This window comes from Galeopterus variegatus, unplaced genomic scaffold, assembly GCF_000696425.1.
Source record: "Galeopterus variegatus unplaced genomic scaffold, G_variegatus-3.0.2 Scaffold1474, whole genome shotgun sequence".
NCBI classification, from domain to species: domain Eukaryota; kingdom Metazoa; phylum Chordata; class Mammalia; order Dermoptera; family Cynocephalidae; genus Galeopterus; species Galeopterus variegatus.
The window spans coordinates 17779-40523 of record NW_007727585.1 but is presented as its reverse complement, the minus strand read 5'-3'; the positions used below and the strand labels follow the sequence as shown (position 1 = coordinate 40523).

Below are 22745 nucleotides of genomic sequence, written 5' to 3'. Positions count from 1 at the left end.
ATGCAGAGATCCAATCATGTTTGTAGGAAAGACAGGGAGGGACAGAAGTTTGGGTAGACAGGAGTGAATCAGAAACTCAGACTGGAAGGGACCTAAATTGTCATCTGGTAAGTCCACATCTCTGTGAGACATACTAATATTCTACATATGTGGACATCCAGCCCAGTGCTTGCAGTAAAGCAGCAGGTTTTGTCCGTTTAAATTCCAGTGTATTACAAACAGATACTTTTATAAAATATAAGAATGTCATGACAATGTCTAATTGCTACAACAATCTAAAAATGCTCCTCCAATTTCTGTACTGATCTCACTGCTGAAAAGAGCTACCAGACCTGCTTACCACTCAGCATCCTGGTCTAGCATCTCTGCCAAGCAAATGAAGGGGGCTATCTCAGCAGACAGTTGTTCCACTTCAGAGTCTCCTGCAAAGTTCTTCCTCATATGAACACAAAATCACTCTCCCTATAACTTCCAATCCTTAAATTCTGCTTCCTACAAAAAACTAAGCCCAATCCCTCATCCACAGGACCCCCCCTTCTAGTGCCCAAAAATAACTATCAGATCCCCACTTATGTCCTCCTTTGTCAAAATATACTCAGCCATGTCATGATTTCCAGATGCACCATTCCCTACCCACTCTCCGGACATGTCCCAGTTTGCTGTTTCATAACAGTGAGCATTTAAAGTAAGGAAAAGAGCAGCAGCATCACCATTGGTGCTCTGGACACTGTTTCTCAAGTGTCCATAAGGATCACAACAATGGCTGACACCCACACAGCACTGCTGGTCAATACTGAGCTTGCAGACAACTAGACCCCAAAGTTACTGTCACATGGCCTACTGCTAAGTCCCATCATCTCCACTTCTATATTTGTACTGTTATTTTTGAACACAATACTGAACTTCCGAAGTACCACACACTCATTAAGTACATATTTACTGAAAACTTTCTAGGTGCCAGTCACTGTTCTAGATATTAGACTGTTTAGCAACCAAGAAAGACAGAGTCCTTGCTTTAATGGCACTTACATTATCTTAACTCTCTCCCTTACCTCCTGTGCTCCAGCCACACTGGCCTCATCTGTTTTCAACCACGCCCAGTTCCTTCCTACCCCAGTGCCTTTGCGTCCTCTATTTACTTGTTACTCCCTGCAGACTGCAAAGAGCATGAGGTCAGGAGTGTTGTCTGTCTTGGTCCCTGCCATATCACAGTACCTAGAGCAGTACTTAGCACACAATATGTACTCAACAAACAGATACTGAATGAATGCACCCCTATTAAAACATATCTTGCTAGCATGAACTCATCATTCTAAATCAGTGAGATGCTTTTAGAGTACCAGTGCTGTCATCTAGTAGAAGGGTTCATCCCTAGGCTTGGTGCCATTCTTCAACAAACAAAAAAAACCACTAAATAGGACAAGGTGCCATATAGAACCTGCAGTCAATCAGTTTCGAAGCCAACTATTTTATACTTAAGGCCAAAACTGAAAAACTATTGTTAAGGGAACTAGCTATGAACAGCTTCGGGGAGAGAAGACTCAGTGAGAATATAAAAATTATTTTCAAATATTTGAAGGATAAAGAAGAGGAAGAAAATTGAGACTTTTGAGTCTTGATGAACTTAAAAGAGAGAAACCTGTTGGCTCTAGTAACAAGGGGACATATTTTAGGTTAACTCAGTCCCATCAGAGCAATCCGGAGAGGAAAACGTGTGTCAAGTCTCGAGTAGGCGAATACCTCATACTGGAAGGAGTTCAGACAGAGGTGGACAACCACCTACTTGAAATCAGGTAGAAGGACCCAACCACTAGAAAAAAAGAGTTCTAAAGTCCCCTCCAGTCCTGAAATCCCATGGTTCCCTATGTACAGGAGTGAAGACTAACTAGTAGTCAACATTATGATCCTAAACATCAAAGCAATGTACGATGAACTCAAGTGCTCTGGTCAAGGTTTCTCAAGGTACATAAAAACCACACAGGCCTGGGCCACCCACAGAGACTTACTTTTCCATCCATTGGTCCACTCATTCATTTAAAAATTTACTGAGTGCCTACTATCTACAAATCACTGTGCTATATGGTCCAAAGCACCACTGTACAGTAGAACTTTCTGCTTATATCTGCACTGTTCAATATGGAAGCCACTAGCCACACGTGTCTACCGAACACTTAATATGTGGTTGATACAATTAAGGAACTAAATTTTTTATTTGATTTGATTTCAGTAAATTTAAATTTAAATTTAAAAGGGTCCTGGCACCTATGTTCTTAGTACACAGGTATTAACTTGAGAATCACCATTTTAGTTACTAAGGAAAATAATTTAAAACTTCCAAATTAAAAAAAAAACCTGATCATTAACCATTAAAAAAGGTTAACTACAAAGGTCCATTTCTAGAGCATTTTAACTAGTCAAGGTTTTTGAGAAATGGAAACTCTTTTTGTTAAAATCCTAAAAGAAATAGCCCTAAGACTCTTCTAACATGTGCAGAACCTATATAAATGCAGAATCCTGGAGAGTTTTCTGGAGTATAATTGGTTTCTCCATTGTCATCTTGCAACAGTCCCCTCCCTGCAGCCCTTAACACCCAGGAAACACTGCCCAACCTCTCACCCGTTCCTCTTTGGTGTAGAGTTGGAAACACTGGGATAAAGTGCAGGTCTGGGGCTGATGATGACGCTCCTTTTGCAGACGGACGCTTTCTGCATCAGGGATGTACTCGTCTTCAGTATTCGCAAACAAGCTGAGATTGGGGGGGGAGGGCATTTATCAGAGAATGTCTTACAAAACAGACACAAAAATATAGCTGCCACTTTATAAAGTGGCTGTAAATTCATAACCAAAAACACCAACGCATATAAAGGCAGAAGAGGTGATCCAACTTTTCTGTGTTCCCAATGTTCTTGAAAAGTTCTCTACCCACCAAGTTATTTCAGAAACTAACTTGGAGTTGGTTTTTCGGGGACTGGTCACAAACTGTGCTGATTAAATCATATATATCCTTGTCTTTCATATCTAAGGGCATACATTTGAAAAAGCTTATTAGAGTTAATGGGCCATTAATAAAAATCAAAGTAATTGGAACTATACAGTAGTTAACAAGCATATAACTCCTCTCAGCAGCAAACAAATGTTCTAAGGTTTCAGGATTGGCAAGGGAATGTGCACATAGGAGAGGAATAATAAACTGCTTAAATAAAGGATTAATAACACATTTGGATACTTAACTAAGGAGAAGAGAGATGTGTGTTTCAGCTAATTTGAAAGATCAAAGGTGTGCTACTAAAATGGTAATTAAAACAGTGATTCTATAAATACTAAGAAAAAAATACTCACAAATCTTTTGTCTCCTTGTCCCATTCCACTACTAATTTCACATGAGCAGTACCACCTGGTCCACAAGACTTTAATGCCCTATAGAATGGAGGGGGGGAGGAAAACGAAAACCACTTATTTTCTAAATAAATGATTTTACTTAAATATGATTATGTCCTATATGAAATCATCATGTGATTACTGAAAATCATCATCATAGTTCTCCATCAGAATAACTTTCTAGGGCCGGCCCGGTGGCGCACTGGAGAGTGCGCTGCTTGGGAGCGCGGTAGCGCTCCCGCCGAGGGTTCGGATCCCATGTGGAGACTGCTTCCCGCTCACTGGCTGAGCACGGTGCGGGCGCAACACCGAGGGTTGCGATCCCATTGCCGGTCCCTGGTACAGGCGCGACACCGAGGGTTGCGATCCCGTTACCGGTCAGTAAAAAAAGACAAAAAGGAAAAAAAAAAATAAAAAAATAAAAAAAGAATAACTTTCTAGCAACACCATTACAACCTCAGATTTAATAACTAGGTTACAACTGGACTGAAAAACCCTTAAATTAAAATGTCCAATATAGAAATAAAGAGACTAGAAGAAATTTAGTATCACATTATAAGGCTTTTCTAGAATCCTAAAATGCAGGCACTACAATGTTTAAAAAAATCATTATAATAAAAATAATGTGAACTTTTATATTTATGCATCCATATATGTATTGTGTATATACACATATCTATTGTTTTATTAATACAATAGAGTGTTGCAAGTATAACAAAGTACATAGGAGGCACTGAGGCAGCAGAGTGGAGTGACCAATCCTATCAGAGGAAGGAGGAACCATGTCAATTAAGGCTAAAGGAAAGGAACTGTAGACAGAGGAAACTACATATGCAAAGACACACACATAAATAGTATTATACAATCAGACAAGCACCAGTACTGTGGTACTGCTGAGCATTCAGGCCAGTGGACAGAGGACCAGCAAGGCCTGACAAAAGGGTATTAACCAGAGCTCAAACTGAAAACTTTCACATAGTGTGGAACTTGGGCATTATCTTTTGGGCCACAAGTTACCATTAATTCCCATATTTAAGGGTTTCAAGGAAAAATGTGGCATGATCTGAATGCTACTTCGGAAAACTTCAATCTTGAAGTTCTGAATATGAAAGCATAGTTTACCTCCAACCCTAGGACATATGTTAATTTGCTTTCTTAACATGAGTACTCCACGGATTTTCTGACTTCGGGAAAGATCATAAAACATATACTCAAATATGAATCAAAACTAAAATAAGTATTTAATCTCTAAATGAACCTAAAGAACCTAGCAAACTTCCATGGAAATTATAGCAGATATCACTTGATCTCACACATGAGCATAAGTGAAATTCTACAAGGTGATTTTTTAATTTTTTTACCTTTCTACTGTCGGGTGGCACAGAGGCTGCTCCTCCTGTGGCAGCAAGTATGTTATTCCCACAACACTGACCACACGCAAACTGAATGGACACACCTGTCAAATGTTAAATGAGAATTAGGCTGAATTTTTCTTCAAGGGCATCTGCTTCACAGTGGCATTTCCAAAACAGATTAGAGGTACAGTAAACTGTTTTGCAAAATGCTTCTCTACAATATTCTGTTAGGTTGTTGAGTCACTCTAACGCACTGTATGATTCACCTAAATGCAATTTGCATACCAAATGTGTTCCGCAAGACAAGCAGCACACTGCTTTTGCTGATCATTCACTTCATGGTCTTCCACATATACCTTAACATAGTAATAATAACTTTTAAAATATACAGATAGATGTTCTACTAAAACCTCTCCAAGTTGATCATGTACTAATAAGCTTTATTAGATAAGTATTATAAAGAATATGCAGTAGTTCAAGAAAAACCTTGCAGTAGCGAAGTCCTTTCATAAAATTAGTGGTAAATTCTCAGCCTTGAAAATCTGAACACAACAAATTCAAATTTCATTGTAATGGCTGTTTCTTCCCTGCATATACACACATGCCATGCTGGAGTATCAAAATGCTTTCAAACCTGAATGCAAACCGTGGGCCTCAAGAAATACTTCATCTTCTCCAAGATCTCCTTCTGCAGCAGGTCCCACGCTATTGTCTTCTCTAAGTGCAGCACGAAAGGCAGGCCAAACCTAGCGCACATGAACACTGTGACTGCCTTAATAGTACGCAGTTCCTTTAATGCTGTAATCCCTCAGTCTTGATCTTTTCAAATGGAATCGCAATGTAATAGGTTTTAGGACAGTTCTCAAAATAAAACAAACAGGAAATTTAATGGTAACTCTCATAAAGAGATGAAAAAGTGAGAACAGCTTAGATTCCTAAATGAAATTTAATAGCTCATACAACAAAATGGCTTCGGGGAGTATGAGACTAGGATATTAGGAAGCAGGAGACAGGATTAGTGGAGATGGTGAGCAAAGAGGGTGGGATGGACAAGAATCTCACAAACAGCACTGGTCAGACCTATAACAGTTAGGTGCCAGAAGAACAGATAGGGCTGGAAGGTCTAACAGGCAGGTGGCCATCTCCTGGGAGTCTCTGGCAAGTAACACTGGAAGTCAGCTCCTGCCCTACAACAGAAGCTATCTGGCCTCTGCCAGGTTTCTATGTCCTAGAGAATCAGAGGCAGTACTATGGTTCTCAGCCTTAGCTGCACGCTGAAATCTGGGAGCTTTAGAAAATAATGATGCCCAAGTCCAGCCCCTAGAGAATCTGATGCAATCACTGTAGAATGTGGCTGAGCACTGAGACATTTTAGGAGTTCCCCAGGCGGTTCTAATATGCAGCCAGAGGACCACTGGCCTAGCCTCAACTGTCGTCCACGCCACAGGAATTCACACCCGTGTGCTGTTCCCTAAACGTGTCCTGCTCTCACACACCCACGTCTTTGGGCAGGCAACCCCCTCAGCCTGGAATGCCCTTCCCACCCTTCTTCTAGGCCACCTGCTACTCACCCACGTGAAGACCCAGTGGAGGTTTTCTTTTCCAAGAAGCACCCTATGGTTTGTTACCTCTGTTATCTATACCACAGCCCCAACTACACTGTGCTGTAAACACTACCTGTTACTTTTCTGCCTCTACCAAGCTAAATTTTCTGGCAGCAGGAACTGTGATTTATTTATCTTAATAGCCCAAACAGCCCATGCCTAGAAGACAGTAAACGCTAAACGAGTGAATGAATGAATGAATAATCTAACTAACAGATGAACCCTGACTCAGACCCAGGCCAAAGAAGAGGTGCTAAGATCACTGAGAAACCCATTCCTAACAACAAGCAAACTGTTTATTCACAGTGGTACTTAACAGTGAACCTATCTACCTAAAAACTACTGTAATATGAAATGGGTTACTGGTGCATGTAAATCAGCCAGCCACATTTTTCCTAAGACAATGTCTTTACTCTTATGAGACTAGAACAAGGAGAGCCCACAGGTTCTTTGCTCATAAATATGAGCTGCCTTTCCTTCTGTGTCTTAAACATGCCAAGCCCCTTCTAGTCTCAGTGTGTCTGTACTGGGTGTTCCCTCTGCATGGAACCCTCTCCCCTGGAAGTTCACATAGCTCTCACCTCTCCTCACTAATGCTCAGCTCAGTCCCTCCTCAGGGCTGCCTTCCCTGACCTCCCTCTCTAATGCAGTCTTGCCAGCCTCCCAGTCATCACACTCTGTCACACTAGCCTGCTTTCATGTCTTCCACGTGGTAACGACTGTCTGAAGCTAAATGTGTTGACTTGTTTATAGGCGGTCTGTCCTAACTAGGATGTAAGCTCCAAGAGGACACAGACACTGTCTTGTTTACTGCTGTATCCTCAGTGTTTAGAACAGTGCCTGACAAACTGTAAACACTAAAATATTTGTTAATAAATATTCAAATATAACTATCAATACATTTTACATTTATGTTGTTTACCACTGAAGAGCTTATTTCAAAGCAAAATTTTAAAAGGCTAATATAAAGTCTACCCTGACAAATGGAAAAACAGAATCCTTTCTCCCTGAAACCTATCTGTCTCTTATTACTTAGGTTATATTACTGTCGTGATAAAGTTACTTTAAAAGATAGTCTAAAACTCCCATAAATTCTTAGAGAAGGCAGCAGACAGATTTGAAAGAGATTTCCAACCCTCAATTTTCTGACATATAAAGCTGAATGAATAGGGGTGCCATTTGCTAAGACAAGAAATACTGGCGGGCCAGTTTCATAGAATAAGAAAATGAGTTCAGTTTGGGATTTAAGAATGAGGGGCACATACCATCCAAGTAGATATGTTAAGAATTTAAAAAAAAAAAAAAGGTGTTAAGAAAGTAACTGGATATAGGTCTAGAACTAAAACCCCAAGAGGAGGCTGAACTGAAAATATACATATGAAATGAGGCTTTAATAACTAGATGGATTTCCAGAGCCTTTTAACTCAGATTTTAGCATACCAAACTAGAGTATAAAATTTATACTCTGCTTCCCAAATCGCCCCCCACCCCCCAATCAGGTCAACCTATATATATATTCTTTCTAAACATCAGAATCAAAAATTAAATACTGAAAGTAAGGAGTTTTCACTCCTGCTTTTTAAAATGTTTAAAAATTTAGACTTTTAAAGCCTTAGTACTTATTGGAAAATAAGATGGTTTCTACCTTTTCCCTTGCTGCCCAGTGCAGGCTCGGTTACACACCAACAGAACAATCTTGTCACTTCCTGCTCTTGTGGGGGGCAAATCCATTTTCCCTTGCTTTGCTGCTATTTGTGTAGGAGAAGACAGCCTATGATGATCCAAGCTGAATTTCAAGTGGTTTAGATTGTTGTTTAAATGAATTCCTGAAACAGAATAAAATAATGCATTTTATCTCTTTAAAATTCTTTTCATTTATTCATTACAAAGAAATTTACCTAAAAGAGAAAGCAAGAAATTGCCATCAGGTAATTTAAACTGTAATCAAAAAAAGGAACAAATTCTCTACTTTGAGATTACTCATCAAGCCATGAAGATAATTTCTTTAGCATCCATTACTTCCTTTAAACTTGCCTTACCTATCTTAAAAACTGAAAGATAGATACAGTATTAGAAGGGCAAGTTTGAGACCATGCAACCAGCAATCAAATAAATTTAAAAAAAATAAAGACGAGGACATATAGAATGGTTTTCAATGTTCCAATAGCAGTTTCTTCTCCCTGATTAAAGAGCCAGGCTTGTAAGAAACAAAAGATAAACATCACTTACTAGACCCGAAGCCATTATAAGAATATGCCAACTTTAATACTACCAACTAGACTGGATCAACCCACATTAGACTGAACAAAATATATGTTTGACAGGCACAATACTGGCTTTCAGAAATGCCCCAATGCAGAGCTCCCTGTCAATCAGAGCTATCTAGCAATTCGGCACTTAGCACAATGCCCTGCACTTAGTAGGAATTCAATAAATGCCTGACCAAATAACTATGCATTTCTTTAATCCTTTGGAAGTACAACCTACAGAAATGATACCCCAACTAGAGAATAAAAGAAAGAATCCCCTCCCACCACCACCATAAATACCACCAACACTTCCAGAAGAATTTTTTTAAATGGCTTACATAAAAGTATTCATAGCAGAATTCTGGCAATAACTTAAATAACAAGACTTACTGAACCTATTAAAATATATCAGCATTATAGCAATTTTAAATGATGAGTACATAGTTATTACTAAAATAAATTCCAGATAGAGTTTAAAAAAAAAAACCCAGCAACACAGAAACTAGAAATAAAAACAAATCTTTATCAAGGAAGATGGAAGAAAACTTTTTAAGCTCAAATACCATAGAAAAATCACAAAAGAAATAGGAACAGATTTCACTTCATAACCATTTTAAACTTTGGTATGAGAGAACAAAAGTAATAGAAATCTGAGTGTGAGACAACAAATGACCTCATTTCCCAGGTTTCTGGCAGAAGCAAAAGTGGGAAGAGCTCTTCTCCTAGAAGCAATCAGGATCCCTAATGAGATAAGGGGACGTCACTCAACTGCCCAGAAACCAAGCACTGTGTTCCATCATGGACCCATTTACTACCAGCTTTGTGACCTGGGGCTGGTCACTTAACCTAAGTCTCAGCTCCCTCATTTAGTAAGTGGGAAAAGTAGTAGCCTCATATGTACTGAACAGAACAACTGTTAAGGCCTTTAGAACAGAGGCTAACACACACTCAGTAAGTGGTGTATTCTTCAACAAAGGCACTCTCTGGCTAGAATGTGATAACCTTTGGACTCACCAAATTCACTTATAAATAAAAACTTAGTGTTAGCCTAAGCAATTGGTGTGGGAAAGGGGATCTGGGGCAATTTTCAGTTGAACAAACATTAACTGGGCTTTGCTGTATATCAGGAACTGTACTGAATTGCTGGGTACACAAAGATGAAGCAAAATGTGGTCCCAACGCCACAGAATTTCACAGCACGGTGGGAAGGACAGGGGAGACAACAAATCATTTCCACACAACATGCCAGTGCAAGAGATTAGCAGAAGCCATGATCAGAGCACGGGAGAGCAGAAGTTAGGCAGCCAGCCTGGCGGTGGGAAGAATAAGGAGAGGCTTTCTGGACAAGGTGATGATTGGGTATTTTTTACTGTAATGCAATAAAATTAGAAAGTAAGTTAAACAAACAAAGGTATATGCATAAAAATGCAACTGAAAGACAAACAAGAAAGCTCCTGGGTCAAAGAAGAATGAAAACCAAAATAATAGACTATCTACAAAATAATAATGTAAATATGAGTAGACCAGAGAAAATTAAATCCTAAATTGGCAGTAAAGACAGCTGACCAACCACTACACAGAATCACTAAAAGGACCAGAAACTAGAGGCACCAGAGGCCTCTCAAAGTAGAGGGTGAAGTAAAAGAGGAATTAAAATGAGGACTGTTGACAAGAGCACCAAGACCATTCAATGAGGAAAAAAACAGTCTCTTCAATAAATGATGCTGGGGCAGCTGGATATTTACATACAAAAGAACAAAGCTGGATCCCTACCTCACCATATACAAAATTAACTCAAAATGTATCAACAACCTAAATATAAAAGCTAAGACTATAAAACTCTCAGAAGAAAAGACAAGAGTAAATCTTCATGTCCTTGGATTTGGTGATGGATTCTTAGTGTAACATCAAAATCATGAACAACAAAAGAAAAGATAAATTAAACTTCATCAAAATCAAGAACTTGTATGCATCAAAGGACACTATCAAGAAAATGAAAAGACAATCTACAGAATGGAATAAAATATTTGCAAATCATTTATCTAATAAAGGTCTAGTATTACATATACTTATAAAGAATTTTTACAACTCCACAACAAAATGACAATAGAATTTTTAAATGGGTGAAAGACTTGAATAGATGTTTCTCCAAAGAGGATACACAAATGGCCAGGTACATAAAAAGATGTTCAACTTATTTGTCATTACAGAAATGCAAATCGAAACCACAACGAGATGACACTTCACACCCACAAGGATGGCTAGAATCAAAAAGATGGAAAATAACAAATGTTGGCAAGGAACCCTCATACATTGCTGGTAGAGAGGTAAAATGAGGCAGCTGCTGTGGACAACACTTTAGCAGTTCCTCAAAAAGCTAAAGAGAATTATGATATAATCCAGCATTTCCATTCCTAGGTAGATAACCAAGAGAACTGAAAACTGATACTTAAACAAATACTTATACACAAATATTCACAGTAACACTATTCATAATAGCCAAAAAGGTGGAAACAACCCAAATGTCCCTCAATGGATTAATGGATAAACAAAATGTGGTACATATAATGGAATAATACTCAGCCAGAAAAAAAGAATGAAGCACTGATATATGCTACAACATGGATGAACCATGAAACATTACACTAAGTGAAAGAAGCCAGACAGAAAAGACCCCATATCATATGGTTCAATTTATATGAAATAGCTACAATAGGTAAATCCATAGAGACAAGAATGTAGATTGGTAGCTGCCGTGGGCTAGGGGAGGACAGGGATCTGTGGACTGGAAGACAGTCCAGTTGAAGGTGAGGGTAGTGTATTCAAACAAGGAGGTTAAGTGAATGCCTCAGCCTCAGTAACTCCCTGAATATCAGTGATACCAGATGAAAACATATTATAGGGGTAGAAGGGGGATTACTACTCACAACAGCAACAAAACACCTAGCAATAACCTTGAAATGTACAGAATGTAAATGGAGAAAATCACATAACTTTCCTCAGGAACATAAAAGGCATGAATAAATGGAGACACCATGTTCCTGAGTGGGATGGCTCAATACTGTAAAGATCACACCCTCTCCCAGTTAATTCCATACACTTACTCCAATCTTAAAAGCATTATAATGGGAACTTGACGAAATTTTCTAAAATTTATTTAAAAGGATAAATAACAGGGGCCGGCCCGGTGGCACACTGGATAGTGCGCCACTTGGGAAGCGCGGCGGCGCTCCCGCCCGAGGGTTCGGATCCCACATACGGACCGGTTCCCGCTCACTGGCTGAGCGAGGCACGGGAGCGGCACCGAGGGTTGCGATCCCGTTGCCGGTCCCCAGTCCGGTACGGGGGCAACACTGAGGGTTGCGATCCATTGCCGGACACGGAAAAAGACAAAAAAAAAATAAAATAAAATAAAAGGATAAATAACAGCCATAAAAAATTAGAAACATGGGGAGGGTGAGGATTGTGTTAAAAGTAATGGTTTTCAAAAACGAGCAGGAGTAGCTATTCTTACATCACACAAAATAGACTGTAAACCAAAAAACGTAAAAAGAGACAAAGAAGGCCACTATATAATGATAAAGGGATCTATCCAGTTAGAAGACATAACAATCATAAACATTTATGCACCCAATACTGGAGCACCCAGATATATAAAGCAAACACTCTTAGACCTAAAGAAAGAAATAGGACCTAATAAATTAATAGTGGGTGCTCTGGACACCCCTCTCTCAGAATGGAACGGATCTTCCAGGCAACAAGTCAACAGAAACACAGGATTTAATCTGCACCTTAGACCAACTGAATTTGGCAGATATATACAGAACATTTCACGCAACAACTAAGGAATATACTTTCTTCTCATCAGCTCATAGAACATTCTTCAGGATAGACCACATTAGTTCACAAATCTAGTCTCAGCAAATTTTTAAAAACTGAAATCATTCCAAGTATCTTTTCAGACCACAATGAACTAAAATTGGAAATAAATAATAAGCAAAACTCTGGAAACTATACGAATACATGGAAACTAAATAATAGGCTCCTGAGTAACCTATGGGTCCAAGAAGAAATTAAACAGGAAATCAAAAAATTTCTACATACTAATGAAAACAAAAGATACATCATACCAAAACCTGTGGGATACTGCAAAAGCAGTACTAAGAGGCAAATTTACTGCAATAAATGCTTACATCAAATGAATGGAAAGCCTTCAAATAAATGACCTAACACTACACCTCAAAGAACCTGAGAAACAAAAACAATCCAAACCTAAAGGTAGTAGATGGGAAGAGATAAGCAAGATCAGACCAGAACTAAATGAAATAGACACCCAAAAAACAACAGAAAGAATCAACAGAACAAAAAGTTCGTTTTTTGAGAATATAAATAAAATAGACAAACCATTAGCTAGGTTAACAAAAAAAAAGAAGACCCAAATAGCAAAAATCAGACATGAAAAAGGAGACATTACAACTGATACCACAGAAATACAAAGAATCATTAGAGACTATTATAAACAACTGTATGACAACAAAAATCTGGAAGATACGGATAAGTTTCTAGACACATACAAACTACCAAGACTGAACCAAGAAGAGAAAGAAAACCTGAAGAGACCATTAACAAGCAAGGAGACTGAAGTGGTAATTAGCAATCTTCCAACAGAGAAAAGTCCAGGTCCAGATGGCTTTACAGCTGAATTCTATCAAACTTTCAAAGAGGAGTTAATACCAATTCTCCTCGAGATATTCCAAATAATTGAAACAGAAGCTATTCTCCCAAACTCATTCTATGAGGCCAACATAATTCTGATACCAAAAGCAGATAAGGACACAACAAATAAAGAAAATTATAGGCCAATATCTTTGATGAACTTAGATGCTAAAATCCTCAACAAAATATTAGCAATCAGAATACGGCAACATATTTTAAAAATTATACACTATGATTAAATGGGATTCATCCCAGGGATGTAAGAATGGTTCAACATATGAAAGTCAATAAATGTGATACATCACATCAACAAACTCAAGGACAAAAAACATATGATTATCTCAGTAGATGCTGAAAGAGCATTTGACAAAATTCAACATCCCTTCATGATAAAGACTCTCAACAAATTAGGTACAGAAGGAAAATATCACAACACAATAAAAGCCATTTATGACAAGCCCACCACCAATATCATTCTAAATGGGGAAAAACTGAAGGCCTTTCCCTTAAGAACAGGAACAAGACAAGGATGCCCATTCTCACCACTTCTATTTTACATAGTACTAGAGGTACTAGCCAGAGCAATCAGGCAAGAGAAAGAAGTAAAGGGAATCCAGACTGGAAAAGACAAAGTCAAACTTTCTCTATTTGAAGATGACATGATTCTATATATAGAAAAACCTAAAGACTCTATCAAAAAACTCCTAGAGCTGGTTAATAACTTCAGTAACATTGCAGGACACAAAATAAATGCCCCCAAATCAGTTGCATTTAAATACTCAAATAATGAACTAAAAAAAGAGAAATAAAGAAAGCCCATTTACAATTGTCACAAACAAAACAAAACACCTAGGGATCAATTTAACCAAGAAGGTGAAAGACCTCTACAATGAGAACTACAAACCACTTGTGAAAGAAATTAAAGACGACACAAAAAGATGGAAAGATATTCCATGCTCTTGGACTGGAAGAGTTAACATTGTGAAAATGTCTGTACTACCCAAAGTGATCTACAGATTCAATGCAATCCCCATCAAAATACCAATGATATTCTTCACAGAAAAAGGAAAAACAATCTTACCTTTCATATGGAACAACAAAAGACCCTGGATAGCCAAAGCAATACTGAGCAAAAACATAAAGCCAGAGGCATAACTCTACCTGACCTCAAATTATACTACAAAGCTATTGTAACCAAAACAGCATGGTACTGGTATAAAAATAGACATTCAGACCAGTGGAGTAGAATTGAGAACCCAGAAATCACCCATCAGGCTTACAGCCATCTGATATTGGACAAAGGCAACAAAAATCTATATTGGAGAAAAGACTGCCTCTTCAACAAGAGGTGCTGGGAAAACTGGATATCCATATGCAGAAGAATGAAACTAGATATGCATCTCTCACCATACACTAAAATCAACTCAAAATGGATTAAAGGCTTAAGTATAAGACCTGAAACAGTAAAATTACTGAGGGAAAATATAGGTGAAACACTTCAGCAACTAGGTCTGGGCACAGGCTTTATGAACATGAGCCTGAAGCACAAGCAGCAAAAGAAAATATAAACAAATGGGACCATATCAAACTAAAAAGCTTCTACATAGCAAAGGAAACAATCAACAGAGTGAAACGACAACCTACAGAGTAGGAGAAAATTTCTGATAACTATGCATCTGACAAGGGATTAATATCCAGAATATACACAGAACTCAAGAAATTATACAGTAAAAAAACCAAATAACCCAATTAAAAAATTGGCACAGGAGCTGAATAGACATTTTTCAAAGGAAGACATACAAATGGCCAACAGATACATGAAAAAATGCTCAACATCACTAGTCATCAGGGAAATGCAAATCAAAACTACATTGAGATACCACCTCACCCCAGTTAGACTGGCTATAATAAAAAAAGGCGGTGAATAACAAATGCTGGCGAGGGTGTGGAGAGAAGGGAACACTCCTACGCTGTTGGTGGGACTGTAAATTAGTACAATCACTATGGAAAACAGTATGAAGGTTTCTCAAACAACTACAGATAGATCTTCCATACGATCCTGCAATCCCACTTCTGGGTATATACCCAGAAGAATAGAAATCATCATGTCGAAGGGATACCTACATTCCCATATTCATTGCAGCTCTGTTTACAATAGGAAAGACATAGAACCAACCTAAATGTCCATCAATGGATGACTGGATAAGGAAACTGTGGTATATATACACCACAGAATACTACTTTGCCATAAAAAAGAATGAAATACTCCCATCTGCAACAACATGGATGAGCCTGGAGAACCTTATGTTGAGTGAAATAAGCAAAGCACAGAGGGATAAATACTGTGCACTTTCTCACTCATTTGTGGGAGCTAAGAGAAAGAAGGAAGGAAAAAAAGACCACAGTAGTGCATTGGTCTTGCAGAGGGAGAAAACATTCCTTGGGTTACAATGTAGAATGGGGGAAGGGGGAGGGGGAGGAAGGTGGGGATAACTGGGTGGGGGATACAGGGTACAGAAGCAATTTCTGGTAATGGGTATTCTGCCATTATGAATCTGGCCCTCACATCATGCCACGAGGGTGACAATCAGTTTTGTATCTCATGAATATTCATAATAAAATAAATTTTTTTTAAAAAGAAAGGAATGGTTTTTCACGTTCCCCTTAAACCAATGATTAATAATGCTGGCAGCATTAAAATCACCTGGGGAGCTCTTTTCTTTTTAAGGAGTGGGGAGACCAAAGCCCAGGCCCCAGCCCCCAGAAATATTGGCTTCACTGATGTAAGGTGAGTTCCAGGCATCTTTTTTATGCTTCTCAAAAGATTCCAGCATGCAATTGAGACAGAAGTCTCCAACCCATTACTAAAGACTGGACAAACTGAGATTTAATAAAATTGAGGCAATTAAAGGAATCCAAACTCAATCAGTAATTTCCTAGGATCTGAGTTCTGTCAAATCTGCCTCAAAAGAGGTCTCTCCCCTCTTCATCCCATCCCTCCTACTTGTGACTCTCATCAACAGATCGGTTTTAAACTGAATTCTGTTCTGTTTCATCTCTAAGCAAATGCAATTAAGAGAGACGTCCCAGCCACTGGTCTGACAATGGCTCCCTTGAGGCAACATGTATTCCTCATTGTTTTCCATGTCTTATTGCACCAGCCAGAACAGTCTAAACAATATTAAATAACGGAAATACAGTAGGAAGCCTTTTTTTTAATTCCTCATTTTAAAGTCACTGTTTTTATATGTATCCTTTAAATATAACGTTGGTCCATAAATTAGGGTTGTTTTTGTTGTATTAAACAATCCTATTTCTACATCTTAGAATTTAGGGCATTACCTTCTCCTCATTAAGCAGAAACCATTTTATCTTTGTATGCTTGGTACCTTACCCAATCAAAATGACTTTTTAATCAGAACTGCAAAAGTTTTGGCTACCTTAGTGGTAGCTTTTATTCCTTCAAAGAACCAGCTTCGGGATTGATCTCTTCCTACTGTTTTTATGTCAAATTTATTTATTAATACTTTTATTCAGCATTAAACACATGACAAAGTATTGGGCACACAAACTCCTGTTGTAATGAGGTAGATACAGAAGAACAACAAAAAAGGAATACAGAAAAGTATAGTGATTTATGAGGTATGGTAGTAGTACAGGAAGTGATCAACTTTGCTCTCTAAGTTATGGAAAGATCCTATCAAAAGGTGCTTAAAGTAGTCTTCAAGAGTAGAGTAGGGGAACAGCACAGAGCTATAAACACACACATGTGCACTAGAGACTGCAAGTAGCTTAAAGTGAACCTGCACAGGTAGAGAGAAGCAGCCGGTGAGATACACAAGGATGACACACCAGGCAGCACCTGTGTGCAGTATAAGGCGTGAGAACTGGGTAGGACGGGCAGTGAGGTCAGATGTTCAACACAGAGAGATCGGATTAAAGGTCCAGAAGATCACCATTGGCAATAAGGGAGATGAGGATTTGATTGCAAACAAGAAAAACAACTGTGAGATGATGAAAATCTGAACAGAGAGCAGTGGTGATGGACGGGGAGACAAAGATAAAAGACACAGGCACAGAAGAAACAGGCACCGATCGGAAGTGGGTTAACAAGCCCAGAAAGACCCCTAGATTTCTCACTTTTATTCTTTTCCTCCTACTTTTTTGTTAGCTTTTTCCCCCTATAATCAGAAAAGAAATGCTTAATTTTATCTTTTCTCTTTCAATAGTTTGATGAAAGTACTTAAAGCTCTGCCTTCATCTCTAAACACTACCTTGACTGTCTTCCAGAGATTTTTGTGTATTTTTTATTTTCACTATTAAATAAATAGCTCTTAATTACATTTTTTATTTATCCTTACAATTATTTTTTAAATTCATTTTGCATACACTTGTGTATTTCTTTGTATATCACTTTGCGACCTATTTATCCTCTAAATTGACAACTTTTAAAAATTCATTCAGATTTCCTTTATTGTACAGTTTTCCTGATTCACTAAAACTAGCAACTGTTCTACCTAACTATATTAATATTACTCATATCTTTTATGTCTTTAATTTTAATCTAACTAGTCATTAAAAGGCTAACAATTGCAAGTTTAAAAAAAAAACTCCCAAGAACTATTTTACAATTTATCATTTTTTTGTTTTTTTGAACTATATACATTGCTGCTGCTATTCAGCTTACAAAGTTCTTCATTATGATCATAATCATTACCAATGATTAATTTCATTAATCTCAAATCATCCTTTCTTATAATTTAATATTAAATATAAATATAACTGTACTTTTTAATAATTTCTATTTCCTTCATCTTTTCCATTTCAAAATACTTTTTTCCTAGTTACAAAAATGATACATGCTCATCATAAAAATTTCAAAATATACAAAAGTGTTTTAAAAATAATCAAAATCACCTGCAATTCCAAAACCCAGGTGCATCTATTATTAATATTTTGACATATTTCTGTTATTTTTCCATACAGCTACATAATTACATCTTAATAAAAATGTGACAATTATATTTTTTTCATTTAATTTTTATATCGCTCACATCTTCTTGTGTCCTTGAAGATTTCTCTTAAATCGTATTTCATGCCTATAAAACATTTCAGTGTTCAGATACAGCATCACCAGTTCGTGTATGTAGACTATCGTATTTTTTCACTATTTATAACCGTGTGGTGGCTATCCTGTGTATAAATCCTTACATGCATCTCCGGTCATTCCTTCAGGATTTTTTCCTAGAAATGAGGTCACTGAATTGAAGGCCTTAGGTATTTTTAAGGCTCCTGAATCATGCTGTCAAACTGTCTTCCACAAGGGCCGCACCAGTTCCCATTGCCAGCAGGAGTGTATTATTAGAGTGTCCTTCTCTCTGCAGTCCTGCCAGCTTATTATAAACTGGTTCAGAAGTCCAACTAATAAATGTTGATGGAAGAACAAAATTAGGAAATTGTCATTTGGTAACCATCCCTCTAACTGATTCTGGCAAGATGATCCAATGAATGGTAAGCCTAGGGGTGAAAGTTCACGGAAAGTTAAGGTATTTTCATATTGTCAAGGTATCTCGACACAAGATATTTGTTAGTTACAAGGGGGCAAGAGTGACTTTACAGTGAGGAAGCCTGGCAGACACTACCTTAAAGGGTTATCAAAGCTAGCTTCAATAGCAACAGGACATACAGGTGTCACATGCCTCCTGCTATGATGTCCTGGGAGGAACACAACAGCACTTCCACAGCATACTGCCAAAAATACCCAACCCGAATCTAATGATGAAATGTCGGTCAAACCCAAATTGAGGGACATTCTACAAATGGCCCATAGTCTCCAAAAATGCCAGTTATGAAAGACTATGAACTGCTCCTCACACATTCAAGAAGACCAAAGAGAAATGACAACCAAATACAACACGTGATTAGATGCTGCATCAGAAAATTTTTTTATTTTGCTGTAAAGTACAATAGTGGCACAGATGACAAAATATGAATAAAATCTGCAGATCAGATGGTAGTTCTGTGAGTCTGGAATTCAGGACAGTAGTTCAAGACAATGTCCAATATGCCATATATTTCTGATAACTATTCTGTCTGTTAGTAGAACATACAGTGACGACTTTCCAACCAACAAAAAACTATCAGGCTAAAAAAAACTGTAGTATTATATCAATTTTAATTTCCTCATTTTGATAAGTGTACTTTAGTTTTGTTAAGATAATAGCTTTGTTTTATGAAATACACAATGAAGTATTTAAGCATAAAGGATCAATACATCTGTAATTTACTCTCAAATGATTCAGAAAAAATTATAAACACACGTATGCATAATAGAGAAAGAGAAGAAATGTGGTAAGACATAGTAAAAAGTTAACAATTTGGAGCATCCGAGGGAAGGTATATCAGAATTCTTTGTACTACTTTTGCAACCTTTACCTAAGTCTGAAACTATTTCAAAATGAAAAGTTTCCAACACAAATAAATTCTGTACAAGTATTACTGTTTTCCTTCTTTGCCTATTAACAGGCAAAGCTGCACTTACCTTTTGTTTATAATTCCCTGATCTCTTTACCCAGAACTGTCATTCACTTAGTCTTCATTAATTAAGGTCCTACTGACACAGGAGATGCTCAGTTTTCCTGGGGCTGGGTTTCAGGCCACTCGCTTGGGTCTCAAACCACTCACGTCTGAGTCCTGAGCTATAGTTTCTTTTTGCACCTATTTTGGCGTAACATGCAGAGACTGAGACTGCGGGAAGCAGACTTAGTAATTCCAGTGGCTGAGCATGCTCAGTAGAAAGGAGTTTATCCTATGAACGACCTTCCACTGGAGGCACTGGACAGCACCTAGCATATTTAAATGTATTTGGTGGAATCTGACCAATAAGTATGCTCCAGAGACCATCTGAGCATGTGCACGGCTGGGTTACATAACCTGTTACATAACTGGGAACCACCCCTTAGTTGAATTTTCATTAGACAGCATGAATATATGTACAGAGAGTCAAGCTATAAAAGCAGAATCCAGGAAGAAGGCAGGGCTGTTGCTCACTCTCTCCCTGGAGCCAGCCTACACTTCACCTGTGAGGTGTGTATACTTTAGTTTTTGTGTTACACTTCCTTCAGCAGGCTGCTGCTCACTCTGGAGCCAGCCTGTACTTTATCTGTGAAGTATATATTTCTTCCTTTTGTATTAAACTTGCTGCGGCCACTGCTCTGTCTCTGGAGCCAGCCCGTACTTTCCCTGTGAAGTGTGTACTTATTCTGTATATTGAATCTCTTTTCACTTTCTATTCCAACTCTTCTCTTGAATTCTTTCCCATGGTGGAGTCAAGAACCTGGTAGAGGACGGGGTGGGTTGAGATCAGCCATAGGACCTCCTCAGACCCTCTCCTCTGGCATCACTGAGGCAAGACAGAATAGGGACATGCCCCAGGCAGGCTGTTTGTTCAGTCTGAACAGATATTAGCCACCTTCTCATTTTGCAGTCAATGAACCCATAATGAGCTAACACCTGCTGACAGCAGATTTACCACCATACCAATCAGCTTGCCCTTGTTCAGAACTCCGTGGTTTTCTGAATAGGAAACAAACCACAAAGACCACAACACATGCACACTAAAAAGGAACCTAGGTGCAAATGACTGAGAATAGATCTTCCATATGTGGTGCTACACCGAAAAAGGTGAACTTGAGGGAAAACTGACCCTGCTGCATGTGAGCTTTCCCTTCAGAGTCCCTCACCGCACATGCGAGAAAGCAAAAAGAGCTTGCACCAGCAAAAAGCACCAAAATCCCCTATTCTCCCCCTTTTTTCTTGAATATTCCTCCTCTAATTGAGAGAAACCCTCCCTCCCACAAAAATCAAGATATAAGCTCTCCCTGTAAAACCATGGGGCGCTCCTCACTGCGTTTACATTCGCTTTGCAATAAACTTGAGTTTGAGTGTGACTCTGCTGTGTGAGCTTGAAGTTACTGTTGGTTCCCAACAGGATTCCTCCCTCGAGAAATCCAAGAACCTGCATCTCTGACATCATTACTACCATATGTGAGGTACCAGGGAGGCCACTCAAAGGTAGAAGAGAGATAACCCATGGCCTTAGTATTAGTCTGTTTCTGTTCTTTATAAGAAAATACTGGGTATAAAGAAAACAAAATTTATTGCTTACAGTTTCTGAGGCTGGGAAGTCCAAAGTCCATCTGTGGTGGCGGCAACAGTGACCCAAGGGTCTCACATTGGAAGATGGTGGAAGCAGAGACAGCAGAGAGAGACAGTTCCTTGTGCACTGACCTTTTAAAGCCCTCAAAACCATACCCCTGACCACCATTTTTTATCCATTCACTACTGCATGGTCCTACAATCCAATCACCTCTTGAAGGCTCCACCTTCCAATTACCATAATAGGATTTCCCACTCTCTTAACAGTTACAGTGGGGGATAAGTTTCTAATACATAAAACTTGGGGGACACAATTCAAGCTTCAGTGAGTTTTGGGGGGACATAATTCATTCCACTACAGCCTTCTCAGTCTAGTGGGGGAGACAGACATATAAATATTGAGAACTATGTAATAAATATCACAATAATATCTGCATGCACAGAAGATCTGAGTCAGAGGATGAAGCCCCCAAGACTGTTAGTAGATATCCAAGAAGATTCCAGGGCTTGTGAGAAGACTGAAAGGAGCAGACCAAAAGGGGTGAGGAGCACATTTCGGGAAGAGTGATCAATATGTGGCACAAAGCCCCACAGGTGTGAAAAAACCATGCATCATCACTTTAAATCCTCCTAACACCTATGGAGCAGGTACAACTCCTCTCTCGACTGTGCCTGAGCTCTTAATCATAGTCTGACAGAAAAGTCATGAAGGACTTGCAGAAGAGGTGAGATCAAGGCAGGTGGAAGACCACTGCTCTATTCTAAGAAAGCAGGAATGGTCGTCTAAAATAAAAACAGCAGGACAAGTGGAGTGGGAGGGATGGATGTGGACTATTCGGAAAGCAAAACAAACCACAAGGGTTAAGGTGTGTATGGGGTGAGGAAAAGAAAGTTTGATTCTCAGGTATCTATCTTGGAAGACCAGATGGATGGCAGTGTCATTAACTTCAACAAGAAATATGAGAAACAAGCCAGTTTGAAGAGAAAAAAAATAGGTTTTAAACAAAGTTTGAGGTGTCTGTGGACAATCCAGGTAAAGATACTAAGACGTACAGGTCTGACGGCAGGAAGTGTGTCTGACACACTAATACACATGTGATATATGGGTGGTAGTTCAAACTAGGAGAGGTGATTACACAGTCTAGGGAGACAATCAAACTAAGATAAAGGATGAGAAGAGAACACTCTGTAACTCCAAACTAAGGAATGGGCAGAAGAAAGGTACCAGCCAAAATGCTGAGAAGGGAGGTTCGGGTGAGTGCCTGGGCCCAAGGTGGTGCCGGGGG

General features: G+C 38.6%; 1 protein-coding gene across 1 annotated transcript in view; it reads right to left on the bottom strand.

The window, feature by feature from the left end:
* USP31 (ubiquitin specific peptidase 31) overlaps positions 1-22745 on the bottom strand; it is a 57424-nt gene that overhangs the window by 23309 nt on the left and 11370 nt on the right. Inside the window, exons 6-10 of the mRNA XM_008577263.1 lie at positions 7983-8163; positions 5368-5479; positions 4740-4834; positions 3340-3417; positions 2617-2746 (exon numbers count right to left, since the gene is read on the bottom strand). Of these exons, the coding sequence (XP_008575485.1) occupies positions 2617-2746; positions 3340-3417; positions 4740-4834; positions 5368-5479; positions 7983-8163 (596 nt within the window). The remainder of the gene's footprint in view (positions 1-2616; positions 2747-3339; positions 3418-4739; positions 4835-5367; positions 5480-7982; positions 8164-22745) is intronic.